General features: G+C 40.3%; 2 protein-coding genes across 4 annotated transcripts in view; both read right to left on the reverse strand.

Moving 5' to 3' along the window:
- The window catches only part of Pacs1 (phosphofurin acidic cluster sorting protein 1), a 131,193-nt gene that overhangs the window by 80,017 nt on the left and 32,248 nt on the right, over nt 1–18,928 (reverse strand). The gene's annotated exons all lie outside the window — the stretch shown is intronic.
- Nucleotides 3,301–3,597, reverse strand: LOC142851059 (small ribosomal subunit protein uS14-like). Its single transcript, XM_075974953.1, has one exon. It carries the CDS (start codon nt 3,569–3,571, stop codon nt 3,401–3,403), a length of 171 nt encoding a protein of 56 aa, XP_075831068.1. The 5' UTR covers nt 3,572–3,597; the 3' UTR covers nt 3,301–3,400.

An 18,928-nucleotide genomic window follows, 5' to 3' on the forward strand; every position in this document is an offset into this window, starting at 1 on the left:
AGTTATAGAAAGATCAAATTGAACTATAAAGGATATATTAAACAAACAGAAAGGGATGCAAAATACCCCAAAAATAGATTACACAATACTTTATTAACCTTGAATTTTCTTAACACTAATGAGAAAGGGACAACAGCAGCAGAGAGACATTGGATAATAGAAAAGTCTTCTGAATTAAATCAGCTGGTGTATTTCAAGGATGTGTTGACCTCACAATGGAAGCCAGGAGATGTGCTATGTTGGGGAAAGGATTTTGCTCTTGTTTCAACAAGAGAAGAGAAGTTATGGAAACAATCAAAACTAATAAAGATTCGGTTTGAAAAAGAGGAATCTCTTGAGAAAGAAATGACAACTCATCCACAGAGGTGACAACCCACACAGGTGGTAAGGAAACCTCTTAAGGGTTGGGGCAGGGTTCTGTTCTTGTCTTTGCAGGAAAATACTCATCTTCAGAAAGTCAAGAGACCCTGGACATCTAGATGCCTAAAGAGGAAAAAAACAATTATCCAGATAGGATCACCAAGCAAAGAGAATTATCACTTGTGAGGACATGTAATCTAAGGGTAAGAATCTCTAAATACTAAATAAAATAATAATCATGACTCACTTAAAAATCAAAGCTGGCTTTGGAGTTGGACACTGGCTGTGTTCTTCTTTAAATCCAAGCATGCTGTTAAAATAAAAATTCACAGTTTCTGTCTCATGTCAGGAGCCATGATATGGGACAGAAAGAAAAAACAATTTAGAAAAAATTCTACTTTTCCTCATACCTATTTTTGTCTCTATTGTACCTTTCATTGAATATATATGTTTGTATAAATAATGTTTAAGTTTTCCACAATGAACAATGAATTTTCCTGCAGTAATCTTTTAAGTTTCCAGAAAAAAGATGGGCCCCACAACAACTCCACTTGGTTGACATGATGTCATGATGCTGATAGCACTACTAAAAGACCTGTTTTGGGTACCAGCTGCTCAAGATGGTTCCAGCTTGTTTAGGTGAAATGGTACATTTTTTTTTTTACAGCGTTCTGGCCAGAACTCCAAATAGGAACCTCGTAATAACCCTACCAAATACTCAGAGACTATCTGCAATTAGTAAATGGTAAGACAGGAATCCTGGAACTTAACCATCATTGTATTTTTACAGGATCCTATAGAAAGAACATTGCCCCCATGACAGCTGGAAGTAATTCTAGAAGATGATATCACCTCTCCCAACAAAGTTTGTCCTCAGGGTTAGGGACATCATGTAGGGGTTGATTATAATTGTTATAGGGTTAGGGGTCGGAGGAAAATTAGGTAAACTCAGAGATCTCTTTTAAAAAAAGGAAATTGGACAGGATAATAGATTAGTGTGTGCTTACTCACACTAATAACAACAGTGAGTAATGGAGTGAGCATTTGTGAGCTATTATTTATAGGTAATTTACACAGGTATAGATTTCTTGTATATGGATACAAACTTAAATTATATTGAATATGTTCCTACTTTTGTCTACAATATCTGTATACCTAGGCAAAGTTATTTTGTCATATTGAATGCATGCATGCTTCTACCTCTGCTTAAGACACTTTGTATATTGATACAATTTTAGGATATATTTATCATATTGTAATATACATTTCTACTTCTGATCAAGATACTTATACATTATTAACATTTTGAGATCATTGTCCTCAATTGTTGCACAGTTGTTTAAAGATTGTTTAATATTATAATATGAAGTCTTAGTTTTTAAGTTATATAGGTATTAAGATTCATAGGTCAATAGTCATCCATGTTTGTCATACTTATAGTTAGACTAATCAGGTTCTTTAGATACTTAGAGATTGTATTCTGCATAGATAGGTAATCTTCAACCACTTCAAAGAGCTGTAGAATATGGCATTTAAATAACTTCGGGTTCTGCTGACATGAGACACAATTGCTCCTGACAGTACTGATCTATTCCCGAGAGAATGTTGATCACCAAAGACACTCCACTTGAAGCTTGTTTTCTTCTTGGCAAAACTGGCCTTTGGGCAAAGAACTGCCCATGATTGACCACTGACAAAATGTATGATGTTCGGACAGGACAAGCAGGATACAAGAAAAAAAGACTGTCAGATCTTGCCAAGACAGAATAAGACAGTTTTGAAAACTTTCCTTCCTCTGAAAATGGTCTGTCAGTTACTCTAGGCTTTAGCCAAAGTTGGTTGCTCCAATGCTGCAAATGAGACTTTGATGATTGCCCAGGTGGCCAGTTGTCTGTCATTTGTTGCACATTTTGAAAGTTGCTTGACTGCACTTCCTGCTTATTCAAGTAATATTATTTCCCTTCTCGGGTCTTCGATGAGGTTGAAGATTAGATAGTTGTAGTTACTTTCCTCTTATGACTTGGCCAAGTTATTTATTTTACAAGACTTAAACTCATTAGGATAGGATAATTATTGAAACATTTATTTGATGTTTCTTGCTTGATATTGTTTATGCTGGTTGTAATTCCAATTTTTACACCTGACATTTGCTCTTATTGTATATAATTTTGTATTAGGCTTAGAACTTTAGGTGCTGTAGGAATTCCTATAGCCAGCAGCCTTTAAGTTACCTGCCCACTTGGGCGTGGCCTCATACACTATATGCAGATGTAAAGTGCACGCCAGCCTCTCTTCTGGATGTGGGATTCAGTTGCTGTTCCCCGTTCCAGCAGAGGACTGTAATCTGTGAGTCTACCCCTAAATAAATAACCCTCTAGGGCTGGAGGGATGGCTCAGAGGTTGAGAGCACTGACTGCTCTTCCAAAGGTCCTGGGTTCAGTTCCCGGCAACCACATGGTGGCTTACAACCATCTGTAATGGGGTCTGGTGCCCTCTTCTGGCCTGCAGGGATACATGCAGACAGAATATTGTATACATAATAAATAAATCTTTTAAAAAAAACCCTCTATTATACTCAATTCTGAGCTACTGTGGGATTTCTTTTTTTTTTTAAATATTTATTTATTATGTATACAATATTCTGTCTTGTGTGTCTGCCTGCAGGCCAGAAGAGGGCACCAGACCCCATTACAAATGGTTGTGAGCCACCATGTGGTTGCTGGGAATTGAACTCAGGACCTCTGGAAGAGCAGGCAGTGCTCTTAACTGCTGAGCCATCTCTCCAGCCCCCTGTGGGATTTCTTTTAAGCATCCATCTTCAGCAAGAAAACATCAGAGATACCACAGCACAAGCAGATGTTTGAATGCCAAAAGTTAAGATAGCTGAGAAGAGCAGCAGACAAATCAGCAATGAGTAGTACCTAGCCTCTAAATCACCAATTTTTTTTTTAAGGTCTTCACTTTGTTTTATTCTTATGTCCAAAGACTGGCATTCATCTTTTCCACTGGGTAGAGTCTTGAAGAATCCATTCGAGGTCGCTTAGTCCAACTTAATGAAGCCGAAGTCCTTCGCGTACTGCCGGAAACACTGGCGGCACATGTTCAGCCCGTAATTCCGGATCAGACCGTGGCAGTTTGACCAGACGCGGCAAGAGTGGGATCCCTGGCCGAACTTCCGCGGGTGACTCCAGTAGAGCTGCTGGTGACCCATGTTGCCTCACTGACGGCCGACGAGCCAAAAGGCAATCACCAATTTAACACTACACTTTTATTTTTCATTTTAAAACAAAATTGTTGTGAGACACCATAACACACTGTAGGCTAGGCTTTCCTGGAATTTTACTATGTAGCACAGGGTTGTCTTGACCTTGTGGCTATCTTCCTATCTCAGCCTCCCAGGTCTGGGATTACAGATTGAAGAGACCATGCTCAGATTAAATTAATTTTCAAAATAACTTTATTATAATTTACAAAAAATAAAACACAGGCTGGAGGTCTAGCTCAGTAGCTAATATACACCAGGTCTTGACAGTACTTAGCACCAAAAGTAATAAAAGACACAGAAGTAGAAAGAAAGGGAAAGGGACAAATAAGAGGAACAGTTAAGAAAACATGCCCATCTTATGTGAGTTGTTTTGTGGGGTTTTGAGGATGTCAAAACCTGAGAAAGGGTCTTGCCCTGTAGCCTGGTCTGGCCTCAAACTGACTATGCAGCCCAGACTGGTCTTACACTCATAATCCTCCTGCCTCCTGAATGCTGGAATCACCACTGTGTGGCACTATGTCCAACTTCAAATGCACCCATATAAACAAGCAGTTGAGTGAGTTCCAATGTACATGCCACTACCACATCAAGATCTAGAACAGCTTCCTCCTGTCCACCCTCTACCCCAGCTGTAGGGCCCTGCTGACTCTACAGTCTGTCAAGTTGGCTTATTTATTTTTAAATCAGGTGTGGTGAACTCCAGCACTAGGGAGACAGAGGCAGAAAGATCTCTGTGAGTTGACGACCAACCACAGCTTCAAAGAGGTTGTTTCAAAACAAAACAAATAAACAACCAAAAGCAGAAGTGATACTTGCTATTAACCACTAAGCATTTCTCCAGCCTGAAATTTAAAACTGTCTTTTACAGTCTTTTATATTATATGTGTGTGCATGTGTGTGTTTGCACACATATACACAGCAAGTTTGTGAAGGTCAGAGGCAACTTGTGGGAGTCATCCCTTTCCTTCCATCATGTGGGCTCCAAGGACTGAACTTGGTTCATCAACACCTGGCTTCAACACTTAAAAAAGGCTGAGTGGAGCCGGGTGGTGGTGGCGCGTGCCTTTAATCCCAGCACTTGGGAGGCAGAGGCAGGCGGATCTCTGCGAGTTCAAGACCAGCCTGGTCTACAAGAGCTAGTTCCGGGACAGGCACCAAAGCTACAGAGAAACCCTGTCTCGAAAAACCAAAAAAAAAAAAAAAAAAAAAAGGCTGGGTGGTATTAGCGCATGCCTTTAACCCCAGTACTTGGGTCCAGGACAGCCAAGGCTACACAGACAAACTCTATATCGAAAAACACACCAAAAAAATATTTTTTGATTCATTTTATGTTATGAGTGTTCTGTATGCATGCGTACAATGTGCACACAGTGCCCATGGAAGTCAGAAGAGGCATCCCTCTGTATTTGCCACTCTAGTTATCATATTATACCCATCACTCATGTGAAGTTATACACAGAAGACAGGTTGACTTGTTCATCTTTGTGCTTGAAATGATTTTCCAGTTATATTTTTCCTCACTGAGAAAGGAAAAGTCTTGTCTTATACTTCTGCTCAACCCCTCCTACAATATCCGCACACACCACCAACACCAAGTGAACAAGAAGAGTGGCTGCAATGCCCCTCTGGCCTTGCTTCATCCTTCAATCAGCTAGTCCTCTTTGACTAGTTCCTCATCAGAGCCACCAAATGGAACATACAGGAACCAGAAGAAACATCAACAAGTCAGGCATTGTGGCAAACGCCTTTAATCCCAGCACTCAGGAGGTAGACGCCGGTGGATCTCCTCCGAATTCGAGGCCAGCCTGGTCTACAGAGCGAGTTCCAGGACAGCGGGGCTATACAGAAACCCTGTCTCAGAAGAAAAAAAAAGTGAATAGTGGGAGTTTTTGCTAAGAACCCGAAAATACTGGCCATCAGGCCATCAAGGAAACCTGTTGAGTAAAGTGTGCCTCTGCTTCAATGCCTTTTGTCCTCATTTCTGAAAAGTATGTGGGAAGAAGGGAGAGAGGGAGACAGAAGAATGAGGAGGGAAAGGCAGAAAAAAGAAAACCAACCGGTCTTCTGCACTTACAGAGATGACCCAGAACCAGATAAGGTGGCTGGCCACCTTTACAAAGACAAATCTCAGCCTGACTAGAGCTAAGCAATCATTAGGAAAACAAAAACCAGTTAAGGAACACATTGGAGAAATGCAGGATGGGGAAGGAGAGAAAAGCAGTTTACACCCCAACCTCACCACAGACACTGGCAGTGAGGCACACAGAGGAGGTCCCATCACTAGCAGAGCACAACAGGTCTCCCTCCCTCCCTACTTGCTGAAGCTTTGCACACCTGCAGTTCTGGGCAGCACTAACAGCAAGGCCCTGAGCTGCCAGTTATGCCCCACTTATCTCTGTGCTTGGTTAGTTCTTTGCTGCCTCCATAAATAAAAGTTAGAACCTGATATTTATTATGCCACTATATGATAAACATAAACTCCAGAAGCTCTGGATGCAGAGGATACAGCTCACTTATCCATGTCCTCTCCTGGATAAGTACAGCTTAAATTAACAATTCTCAAAATTCCCAAAGGTGTCCAAAGTATTTAAAATTGCTGGGTCAAAGATTCCTTTTTGCAGCAGTCAACCACAAAGGATTTCAGTGTTACATACAGAAGAAATGATGGCAAGACATTCTAAATATGGACAAACCAGTAATTTAAATCCTTTTCTGAGCGGCTGATGCTTCCTTTTCAGTTCAATATAAGATTCTAAGTCAGACTCTGGTAAATGAAAGCAAAACCTAGCCTTCAGGTTCCACTGAGATTTCCTTGGGGATAGCCTGTTCACCAGTTGTGAATCTCTTCTGCCCAACACAGATGTGTTTCACAGCAAGGAAACACCCAAATACTGGAAGTCAAGGGCGAAGCTAAGCCCCAAAGCAGTCAGTATCTCTTGGAGTCCTGGAGTATTCTACAGCAACCCCTCCTTTGTCTCTAGCCAGCAGGAACTGTGTATAACTATGAGACCCTGGCTGATCTAGATCAGAAAACAGCTGGAAACTAGCACATCCAGGTGAGCCACTGCAGCAAACACTTGAGAAGCAAGTATTGAGGATGCCTGGCTGGTTCAAGTAGGAAAGTTTTCGTCAATGAGTTGGGTATCTAAATTACCCTAGTTTCAAACTTAATCTTGGCTTTGTAAGAACAATCACACACTGGTGGCTTTGGTTGTTTTTTTGTTTGTTTTGGTTTTGCTTTTTTTTTTTTGGTAGTGTTTTATTACAAGGTCGCCTCAAACTCATGAACTTCCTGCCTCAGCTTCCCAAGTGCTGGGTTATAAGCATGAGCTACCATGCTCAGCAAGTTTTATTTTGGTTAGCATAAGACATAAGGGTGCTGGGTGTGGTGGCACATGTCTTTAATCCCGCGCTTGGGAGGTTGAAGTAGAAGTAGGTAGAGCTCTACATGTCAAATAATAGCCTGGTATTATAGTGACTCCCCAAAAAGATGCAAATAGGGCTGAAGAGAGGCTCAGAGATTAACAGTATGTATTTGTCTTGCAGAGGACCTGAGTTTGAATGCAGCATCCATAGTGGACAGCATACATCTGTCTGTTAACTCCAGTTCCAGGTTATTCAATGTCTCTAGTATCTTCAGACACTTGCATGCACATACCCATACAAATACACAGAACTAAAATTTAAAAACTTTAGAGATACAAATAGTAATTCTATTTTGTGACTACTATGTGCTTTTACACACTTTCATTATTTAATGCAACATAGCTCTCTGACCCTGAAAAACCACTGTGAATCCAGAATGTCCTCAAAACAGATGGCATAAAATTACTTCTAGGATCCCTTTCATTCTCTACCCCCCTATGTGTGTGATTATGTTTAGGAGATAAGTTTCATGAAACTGAGGCTGGTCTTGAAGTCACTATATAGCCAAAGATGACGCTGAACCTCTGATCCTGCTGCCTTTGTCTCCTGACTTCTGTGATTACAGGTGTGCAGCCCCTCACTGGAGCTTTCTTACTTATCTGGCTTATGTTTATGCAATGGGATTGAGTCTCTTAACCATCAATTTAATGAATCAATATATTTCAAATACTAGACTTTGTTTGTTTTGTTTTTTTTAAATATTTATTTATTTGTTATGTATACAATATTCTGTGTGTATGTCTGCAGGCCAGAAGAGGGCACAGACGTCATTACAGATGGTTGTGAGCCACCATGTGGTTGCCGGGAATTGAACTCAGGACCTTTGGAAGAGCAGGCAATGCTCTTAACCTCTGAGCCATCTCTCCAGCCCCCTGTTTGTTTTGTTTTTTGAGACAGGGTTTCTCTGTAGCTTTGGAGCCTCTCCTGGAACTAGCTCTTGTAGTCCAGGCTGGCCTCGAACTCACAAAAGTCCGCCTGCCTCTGTCTCCCAAGTGCTGGGATTAAAGGCATGCGCCACCACCACCCGACATCAAATACTAGACTTTTAATATAGTAAATGATGTTAAAATGGAATTTTGATTGCAATTTGATTATGATTTGGTATAATGAAATGATGCTGCATTTAAAAATGATTTCAAGTGTTTAGAGGTACTGTTCAGTCTCAGAAGTACAGTATAAGCTTAGCCATGTGCAAAATCCTGGATTCCACCCACAGCACAATGAAAATAAAACCTATTATACATCAATGTTATTCACAAAAGCCAAGGGAAATCACTCAAATGTCTATTCATAGACAGACAAGGAAGAAACTTTTCTTCCTCAGCTGTTATCTACTACCCATGGCACCCAGAATTGTGATTGCCTGAGACCAGGAAGAGCCAAAGAATGAGCCCATGCTAAGAATGGCAGAGCAAGAATATAAAATGAACTTAGGTCCTTGATGTCTCAGCTGAACCATTCAGTTAATCAGCATGGTTGTCACCCTAGCCCAGACTTAAAGCAGTAGATGTGCATGTGCCTGTCACTGAGTTGGCTTCCCTGTTTTTGGAAGGCAAAAGCACTGTAACTGGTAAAGTCTGATGACCTAGGAATTTGGACACACTGTAATATTTGGGTAACAATAAAAGGCTGAACTCTCTAATTAAACAAGGGAATGAAGCCAAGCAGTGGTGGTGCATGCCTTTAATTTCAGCAATCGGGAGGCAGAGGCAGGTGGATCTCTGTGAGTTTGAGGCCAGTCTGGTCTACAAGAGCTAGTTCCAGGACAGCCAGGGCTGTTACACAGAGAAACCCTGTCTCAGCAAACCAACCACCACCACCACCAACAAAAACCCTCAAGCAAATGAAAGAGCTCATCAAATGACCCTGTTTCCATCACTAAAGCAACACAGAGGCTTTAGGTAAACAATAAGGATGCAGAAAAAGCCGGGCGGTGGTGGTGGCGCACGCCTTTAATCCCAGCACTTGGGAGGCAGAGGCAGGCGGATCTCTGTGAGTTCGAGATCAGCCTGGTCTACAAGAGCTAGTTCCAGGACAGGCTCCAAAACCACAGAGAAACCCTGTCTCAAAAACAAACAAACAAACAAAAAACCAAAACAACAACAACAAAAAGGATGCAGAAAAAGCTCCACAAGTAGACCTACACACTCAGCAACTCAAGAAAACTGGTAATGGCGCCAGTGAATCAACTATGCTTCATTGCAGAAGTGTAACTGAAAAGATGGTAACTTTAAATTCAGTCTTTATATACAATAAATAACAACCCTATGAGGTGGTTATTTATCCCATTTTATAAATTAGAAAACTCGAACACAGAAGAGCTGAGTCCCTTAGCCTAAGCTGTCCAAGCCCCAGTTTTATCCACTTAAATAAATACTTCCCCTTCTGCACTTAGCTGACTTCTACAATTCATCCAGGTTGTGACTGAATGGATATTACATCCATAGAAAGGGCTTCTTTAAAGTATCCTGGCAAGAGCTAAAGCTCTAGCTAGTTTCTCTGTACTCTGCACTTTGCAATCTTGTCAACAGGTAAATTTCTGCCTTCTCTGCAAAAAGTCATACTTGTTACTATAGGGAAAAATGAATAAGTTTCAAACATTTCCTGTGCATTGCTTGCAATCAGCTAACAGAAAACCACAGGATACCCTTTGCTCTTTTCTGTTTAGTTTTGGGAAATGAGGTCTCTCCATTTTGTAGCCCAAGACAGCTTCAAAATCCCAATCACTGTGCCTTTGCCTCCCAAGTACTGTGTGTGTTTTCGCCTCCTAAGTACTAGGAGCTTATAGATGTAAGCTATCACCCCTGATTCATGAGGTTTTTGTTTTGGTTTGGTTTTTTTTTTTGTCATACTATCTTCTCAGCTTTCTGGCCCCAGAGGCTCATACTAGGAGGTGTGGCCTTGTTTGAGGAAGTGTGTCACTGAGGTTTCAGAAGCTCAAGTCATGCTAGAGACTCACGTGTCTTCCTGCTGCTGCAGATCCAGATGCAGAACTTTCAGCTACCTACCCAGCACCATGTCTGCCTACATGTCACCATGCTTCCCTCTATGACAGTAAGGGACTAAACCTCTGAACTGTAAGCCAGTCCCTTGTGGACAGTAAATTAAAAAGTTCATAAGAACTAGGCATGGCGACACACAAGCAGATCTCTGACTTCAGTACAGCCAGAGTTATAAAAAAAACTTATCTTAAAAAACAAAAACAAACAAGCAAACAAAACAAAGAGTTCATAAGAATATAAACCCTCACACATGACAGGCTGCCTATACTGTGTGTCCACAAGGAAGGAAGCTGACCTCCCAGACAACTAAAACCAGAAGAGAGTGTGATCGCTTCTACACAGCACACCAACCTCAAACTGAGGTAGACTACAAGTGGAAAGACAAGTCAGAAGCCAAAAGCAGAAAAAGGCAGAAGGAAGGTGAGGGTGACACCAAGGTCAGTTAATGTGAAAGCAAACCAGGTCTCAGAGGGTTTCATAATCAAACAGGCAGTCAACACCAAACAGGAAGGCCATTTGGCCCTCCCTGCTTTCTGCTAAAAACAACAATGAGGAAATACAGTTATGTCACACAGGCATTCGACAGACTCCAATTTGCCTGCCTGAAATACAGTTTTCTATTCTGCTTAATCAACAGAATTTTCCAGATCACTTATTGGTGATTCTGCTCATATAAAATAAACCTGTATTTCAATATATAAATGCTTAGGAAGAGATCTGGCCAAAGTCTTGAGATTTTTGTATGGGAGGACACAGAGGTCACAAGGGACAGATTTCCAACTATATCCTATATATTGCTCAAGCACTTTATTCATATATGCTTGCTGAAAAATAAAGTCTTTTTTTGTTTTGTTTTAGAGAGCAACTCATGTAGCCCAGGCTAATCCTGGTTGTACTGTGTAGTCAAGACTAATTCTGATGCTTCTGCTTCTGATTCATCCAAACTTCTGGAATTACAGGTAGAAGCACTATACTGGTCCTGGGAGGAGGGGGAGAAGAGTGGGAGGAGGGGGAGGGAAATGGGAGGCTGGGAGGAGGTGGAAATTTGTTTTTTTTTTCTTTATTCTTCTTTTATCAATAAAAAAAAATTAAAAAAAAAAGACTGCCTTCTTTTTTGGTTTCTTGAGATAGGATTTCTTTGTGTAGCCCTGGCTGTCTGGGAACTCTGTAGACCAGGCTGGCCTTGAACTCAACAGACTTACCTGCCTCTGCCTCCCAAGTGTTGCAATTAAAATAAAAGATTAAGAAATGTATCACTATTTATCTGGGAGTATGTGCACCATGTATGGAGATCAGAGGACAACTTGCAGGAGTTGGTTCCTTCCTTCCACCAAGCAGGTCCCAGGGAGCCAACTCATGCCATCGGGCCTGGTGGTAAGCACCTTTACCCACTAAGCCATTTCACTTGCCCAAAATAAAGTCTTTCTAAGCATTTGAGTGTTTTCCTGCATGCCTGCATGTGCACCACATATGTGTGTCTGGTGCCTGTGGAAACCAAGAGTCATCAGATGCCCTGGAACTTGAGTTACAGTTGTGAACCACTATGTGGGTCTTGGGAACTGAATCTGGGTCTTTGCTAGATCAGCAAGTGCTCTTAATTACGAAGCCATCTCTCCAACCCCTTCCCACACCAAAAGAAAGTGTAGAAGAAAATATTGAAAAATTTTATGAACTAAATGGAGGAAAAACAAAAGTTGAAAACTAGCCTTGATATTCAGTAAGTACACTACCATTATCACACTCGAGTGTGATTATAAGACCATCCCATATCCCCCACATCTCAGTGTAGCTTTTAGGACATCCAAAAACAGCTACAGACAGCAACAAGATACACCGTGAATAAGACTTCCTCTATTATCAAAGCTAAGTTGTCATATCTCAAGATCTGAATGTTTAAAACATCCTTGGTCTTACATCTTCCTATCACACTAAACATGCTGCAAACACTGTGAAACTGTCACACTTAGGTTGTAAGTGCTGACTCTTTGGAACTGAAGCAAACCAGCTCTGATGACAAGAGGTAAGCAGCAGCGCTACAATCACAAAATGGTTTGACAAATGGAAACAGGACAAGATTCCCACAGGACAGAGCTGCTGGTTCAGGAAGAGGAATATGAATGCACAAGCTGAGTCAGAAGGTGAGCAGGAAGTATGGAAATAAAAAGTCACCTCGCCAGGAAGAGGCAAAGCATATTTATATGTCAGTCACCACAGATGTTTTCTTCAATTTTGTTGAGATACGGAATATATACTACAAAATGGACCTGCTGTAACTGTGTTTCAGTATTTTTGTTTAGATTTTTTTTGGACAGGTATTCACAATTATGTAGATCAGACTGGTTTCAAACTCAGAGATCTATCTGCACGTCTCTTGGGTGTTGGGATTAAAGGCATGCAGCACCATCCCTGGCTTCTACATGTTTTAATAAATGTATACCCTGTATAATCACCACCATTTCCAAAACACAGAGACTTCTACAGCTTAAGTTTTCTTGTGTTGCGTCCATCCTTTTGATTTCTCTTATCCTAGGCTAGTGTTGTTGAGTATATTTCTGTAAATGAAACTATGGACTTTAGAATTAACTGATGAATCTTTTGAGAAACTGTCGATCTACCTTTCAAAACTGCTACCCCACCTAATGTTCTTTTGCTTTTATCAATTTTACATACCACATATGGTAATTCTAATGACAGACTTGAGTGGTATCTTGCTGCTATTTTGTTTTGTTTGTTAAATTTATTTTGATACTGGGTCTCACTATGTATCTCTAGATGGTCTTCAACTCAAAGATCTGCGTGCCTCTGCCTCCCAGTGTTGGAATTAAAGGCACATGCCACCACCAGATTGTTTAATTTGCACAGCTAATGATATTCAACATACATTCCTGTGCTTATTTCATGTTTTTTTTTTATATTTATTATTTATTATGTATACAATATTCTTTCTCTGTGTATGCTTGCAGGCCAGAAGAGGGCACCAGACCTCATTACAGATGGTTGTGAGCCACCATGTGGTTGCTGGGAATTGAACTCAGGACCTTTGGAAGAGCAGGCAATGCTCTTAACCGCTGAGCCATCTCTCCAGCCCCCTCATGTTTTTTTTAATGTCCTTTTAAGACTGTCAGTTCAGAAAAGCTTAGTAAATTTGGAGCTTGCTGATTACCTCGGAAGACCATCATCTATCACCCATTTACTCATCTTGGTACTATGAGGTCAAGCTATCATCTCTATTTACAGATAAGGACACAGATATCAAATTCCTTGATCAGGAAGACACAGAAGGAGAGTTGCAGAGGAGCAATATGGCTAGCCTGGGCATCTATCTCTCTAAAGACCATCTTCTTCAAACTGGGTCCTGCTGAGCAGAAGAGAATGGGGTGCCTGGTCTAAGCTGAACTTCTGAAGGCAATACAGACAGCCAAGTCAAAAATGGTGTGAGTTGAATCCTAAAGGCAAACTGGAGGTTCTTGAGACTCATTTTAATCAGAATGTATTTGTGGGATTTTGTTGCTGCTGTTGTTATAGGCTCTCATGTAGCCCAGACTGGTCTTGAACTAATCATGTAGTAGAGAACAATCTTGAACTCTGGAGCCTCTTGTCATTATATTCTAAGTGTGGGGATTATAGGAATGAACTATAAGACCTAGCTAGTTAGATCAATAAAAAGTCTAGATAAACCAATTTCTCACTCAAATTAATGGGAATTATTCTGATATGGTATAGTTCTGATATGTTTGTGGCAAGCTTTTATGTTAGACAATGTTTGGATTTCCAATCCCCAAATAACAACATGGAGATTTACTATTTTTATAAAAAGCTTGGCCTTGGGGCTGGAGAGATGGCTCAGAGGTTGGGAGCACTGACTGTTTTTCCAGAGGTCCTGAGTTCAATACCCAGCAACCACATGGTGGCTCACAGCCATCTGTAATGAGATCTGGTGCTCTCTTCTGGCCAGCAAGCATACAGACAGACAGAACACTGTATACATAATAAATAAATAAATATTTGAAAAGCTTGGCCTTAGTTTAGGCTTTTTCTCAACTAGCTCTTACAACTTAACCCATATTTTTAAATCTACATTCTGCCATGTGGTTCATTTATTTCTTCTTAGTTTGTCGTATCCAACTTGCTCCAAGTCTGCTGGTAAAATGACATGCCTAAATTTCTCCTTCCAGTTTCTTTCTCTTTGTCCAGATGTCCCATCTATTCTCTCTCCTATTGGACATTTAGCTCTTCATTAAAACAATCAGAAGGTGCCTTAGGCAGAAAGACATCTTTAGCGTGCAAACAAATATTCCTCAGCCGGGCGGTGGTGGCGCACGCCTTTAATCCCAGCACTCAGGAGGCAGAGGCAGGCAGATCTCTATGAGTTCGAGGCCAGCCTAGTCTGAGTGCTTTCCTGCACATATGTTTATGTGTACCATTTGTGTGCCTGGTGCCCTGAGAAGCCAGAGAGAGAGCTGGATTCACTAAAGCTAGAGTTAAGGACAGTTGTAAACCATGCTGTGAAGGCCCTGAGTCAAATCCACGTCCTCTGGAAGAAGCAGCAAGTGTTAACTGACAAGCCATCTTTCCAGCCCAACATTTTAATTTTTTACCTAATTTCAATAAATTTAAATTTAAAAACAAGCTGCATGGTACACATATCTGTAATTGTACCAGGTGAGAAGCTAGGGCATGAAGAAAGTAATGTGAAACCAGCCTGGATACAACGATAATCTTATTTGGAAAAGAAACAAACAAACCAACAAACTAAAAATCAGAAGGGTTAGAACAGAAGGAGTAGAAAACTCTTTCATATTTAGTACATTTTGAAATAATATTTTAGATATATTAAAATCTATGAATTATTAAAATCAATTTCACATGATTATCACTTTTAATAAATATTAGAAAATTTTAAAGTATACATCTCTATGAATGAATATTAAAATCCAAAGAACTGCCCCCTTTAATGGATAAACTGAATGGTATATATCTCATCATAAACCTGTTTTTTAAAAAGTAACTATGGCTCACATATTTATACTCTGACAACACTGAGTTTTCCCATTTCTGAAGACAAGTCAGTATTGTGGAATAATCAATCCTTCCATATACTGTGATAATGTGTTGCTCTCATGGCTAATAAAAAGCTGATTGGCTGATAGTTAGGCAGGATGTTCAGGGCAGAGATAATGATGGGAAGAAGGGCAGAAGAGAGAAGTGGCCAGCCAGATGGAAAGAAAGCAGGACATGTAGGCAAGGTAAAAGCCACAAGCCTTGGGACAGCACATAGATGAATAGAAATGGGTTAATTTAAGTGTAAGAGCTAATTAGCTATTGGCCAAGAATTTATAATTAATGTTAAGTCTCTGAGTGTTTATTTGGGAATGGCTGTATGATGTGGGATTCTCCTCTGTATGCTGTGAATACCATTGGTTAATAAAGGAACTGCTTTGGGCCTATAGCAGAGCTATAGGGGAACAGAGCTAAGTAGGGAAAACTAAACTGAATGCTGGGAGAAAGGAGGTGGAGTTAGGGAGAAGCCATGTAGCCAGACGGAACTTTACCTGGTATGCCACAGTCACATGGCAATACACAGATTACTAGAAATGGGTTAAATTAAAATGTAAGAGCTAGCCATTAAGAAGTTAGAGCTAATAGGCCAAGTATTGATTTAATTAATACAATTTCTGTGTGATTGTTTCAGTTCTAGGTGGCCAGAACAAACAAGCAACCTTCCTCTATAGACAGAGAAACTCTGCCTACAACTCAGTCACAATAATGAAAAAGAATGGGGAAAAAAATGGGAAGTCATATTTATTCCCTAGTAATATTTATAAAAACAAAGCAGGTAAAATTCTAACTAAAAAAGAAAAATTTACTAAAAGCCAGACCTGGTGGCCTACACCTGTCATACTTGAGATAAGAGTATGAGCTTGAGACTAGCCTGAGCTACATAGTAAGTTCATGTTTCTTTCTTTCTTTTTTTTGTAAGTTCATATTTCAAACAAAAAAAAAACAAAACAAAAACAAACCAATGGAGGATCTTTGTAAGGCTCTGGCTAGCTTGGTCTACGTAGAGAGTACCAGGCTAGCCAGGACAACAATGGGACCCTGTTTGAAACAATATAAAACACAAGCAACAACAACAAAAGGGATATAGGGCTTGGAGAAGTGGCTCCGCTGATAAGAATGCTTACTGTTCTTGCAATCAAGAGTTGGCTCCCAATCGGGTGGTGGTGGCACACACCTTTAATCCCAGCACTCAGGAGGCAGAGGCAGGCGGATGCCTCTGAGTTTGAGACCAGCATGGTCTACAGAGCGAGTTCCAGGACAGCCAAGGCTATGCTGAGAAATCCTGTCTTGAAAAACAAAAAACAAAGCACAAAACAAGCAAAAAAGACTTGGTTCCCAGCAACAACATGGTAACTCATTAACTTTAATTAAAATCTCAAGGAATCCAATACCGTCTTCTGATCTCTGTGGTCTCTTGTACAAATGTAGTGCACATATATCTTAAATAAATAGATAAGTCTTTAAAAAAAAGAGAGATTAAATATTACCTTCACTAATTCTACCTCAAAACTCTGATATTACTAGAAGATATTCCATGTGAGAATGGAATTGAAGAAAGGAATGAAGAGAACAGCAAAAATGTGTTGATGTAGAAGGATATTTGATCACACTGTTCAAGTGTACTTCCCACTTTCTCTTCTATAAGGTTCAGTGTGGCTGGCTTTATGTTGAGGTCTTTGATCCATTTGGACTTGAGTTTTGTGCATGGTGATAGATATGGGTCTATTTTCATTCTTCTACATGTTGATATCCAGTTATGCCAGCATCACTTGTTATATATGCTTTCTTTTTTCCATTTGATATTTTTTGTTTCTTTATCAAATATCAGGTGTTAGAAGATGTGTGGATTGATATCCGGGTCTTCTATTCAGTTCCATTGGTCCTCCTGTCTGTTCTTATGCCAATACCAGGCTGTTTTCAGTACTGTAGCTCTGTAGTAGAGTTTGAAGTCAGGGATTGTGATGCCTCCAGAAGTTCTTTTATTGTGCAGGATTGTTTTGGCTATTCTGGGTTTTTTGCTTCCAAATTACCGTTCTTTTGAGGTCTTTGAAGAATTTTCTGGGATTTTGATGGGCATAAGGAAAAGTCTTTAAAGAGAGAGTAAAGTAATAGACTATAACACAAGGCAACTGGGTCCTCTACTGTGCTTTATTAACTTTAAAAATTTTCAATTCTAATGAACAAAAAAATAACAGCTACTGAGAAACACTGAATTGTGGGGGGAAAATCTGAATTAAATCCACCTATATATTTTAAGAAGGTCTTAACTTCAGAAAAGTCAGGAAACATGTTGTGTTTGGAGAGAGGTTATGACTTCGTTTCCACAGTAAATGAAAAGCTATGGATTTCGTCAAAAATTAATAAAAATCAAATTTGTCTGGGGGAGACCTCCTGAAAAATCTTGGCTGAAGGAAGAATCCAGGAAAAACTACGAGAAAGGTAATGAATATACTGATCTCTCTACATGGGAACAGCTCCGAGACAATCAGAAATTATAAATCTTGTTGGCTACATACAGAGTCTTCATGACTTACTATTAAGTGACATCCTTTCATATGGCATAGATAGAAGTTGGCTTATACAGTCCAAATGAACTTATAAAGTTGACAGACATCTTTTGCCTGCTCAAACACAGAACAGAGAATCAATCATCTTGATTTGTGCACACTGTACATTCCATACTTATGTTAATGCAGATACGTATGTTATCTTTAATAGTTTGTGTGTTTTCAGAAACAAAAAAGGCCAAGCACCAATGAAGACAAAACAAGTAGCCCAGGTAATCCAGACTCTCAGAATGTTTCCATTGCAGTTTCCTCAAGAGTCTGCATCCAGAACAACTTCAAAACAGCTAGCTAAGATGATCTAGCCTCACAGACTACTCCAGCCAGGCTTCAGTTAAATCCTGTATTTTTCCATCACATAGAGATTGGACAACAAATGACACAGCTAGTCCTCCCAGGACTTGACCATTATCCCAATATTCTCAGGGTCCCCTAAAGATGACGCTACCCTCAGACATCAGGAAGTAATTTTAAGAACACATGCCCACAACCCCAAGAGGAGGGGTGGGTAGTTTCTGTTTGTTCAGTGGGTTATAGATATTTGTCATATTTGTATGGCTGGGGCAGACTGCTGGGCCACTGGCAGTGGAACCAGGATTTATCCCTACTGCTTGTACTGGCTTTTGGATGGAAATCTTGCTCAGCCTAGATATAGCAGGGAGGGCCTTGGACCTTTCTCAAAGCAACGTGCCTTACCCTCTCTGAGGAGTGGATGGGGAGTGAGGTGGGGGTAGTAAGATTGAGGGAATGGAAGGAGGGAAGGCAGTGTGAACTGGGATTGGTATGTAAAATGAAAAACGATAGTTTTTTTAAATAAAAAAGTCAACTATACCATACACACACAAAAAATTTTACATATGTTTTGCCTGAACGTATGCATGTGCGCCACATGTGTGCCAAAGAAGCCAGAAGAGATCAGACCCACTAAAACCAGAGTATGAATAGTTGTGAGCCACAACGTGGGTGTTGGGAACAGAAAACTCCTCTGCAAGGACAGCAAGTACTCTTTAACCATTGAGCTATCTCTCTAGTCCCCATGGGTACATTTACACTACACTCCTGAATCCATGGTTCGGGAACATCTCTGAAGACGATCAGAAAGAGTGTAAGAACCAGAATGCCAGAAGTTTGCTGTCAAACAGTCTCAGTCTCACAAGACTGGAACACTAGCAATGACAATGCACTTGCTAATGTGGAAGAGGGGAAATTTTAACCATATATGCATAAACAATAAAAATAGGCTCAACAGG

This window comes from Microtus pennsylvanicus, chromosome 5 (assembly GCF_037038515.1).
Source record: "Microtus pennsylvanicus isolate mMicPen1 chromosome 5, mMicPen1.hap1, whole genome shotgun sequence".
Classification (NCBI taxonomy): domain Eukaryota; kingdom Metazoa; phylum Chordata; class Mammalia; order Rodentia; family Cricetidae; genus Microtus; species Microtus pennsylvanicus.

Bases quoted from the DNA above. Each gene is read 5' to 3' on its own strand.
- LOC142851059 (XM_075974953.1), bottom strand. From the start codon at position 3,571: ATGGGTCACCAGCAGCTCTACTGGAGTCACCCGCGGAAGTTCGGCCAG.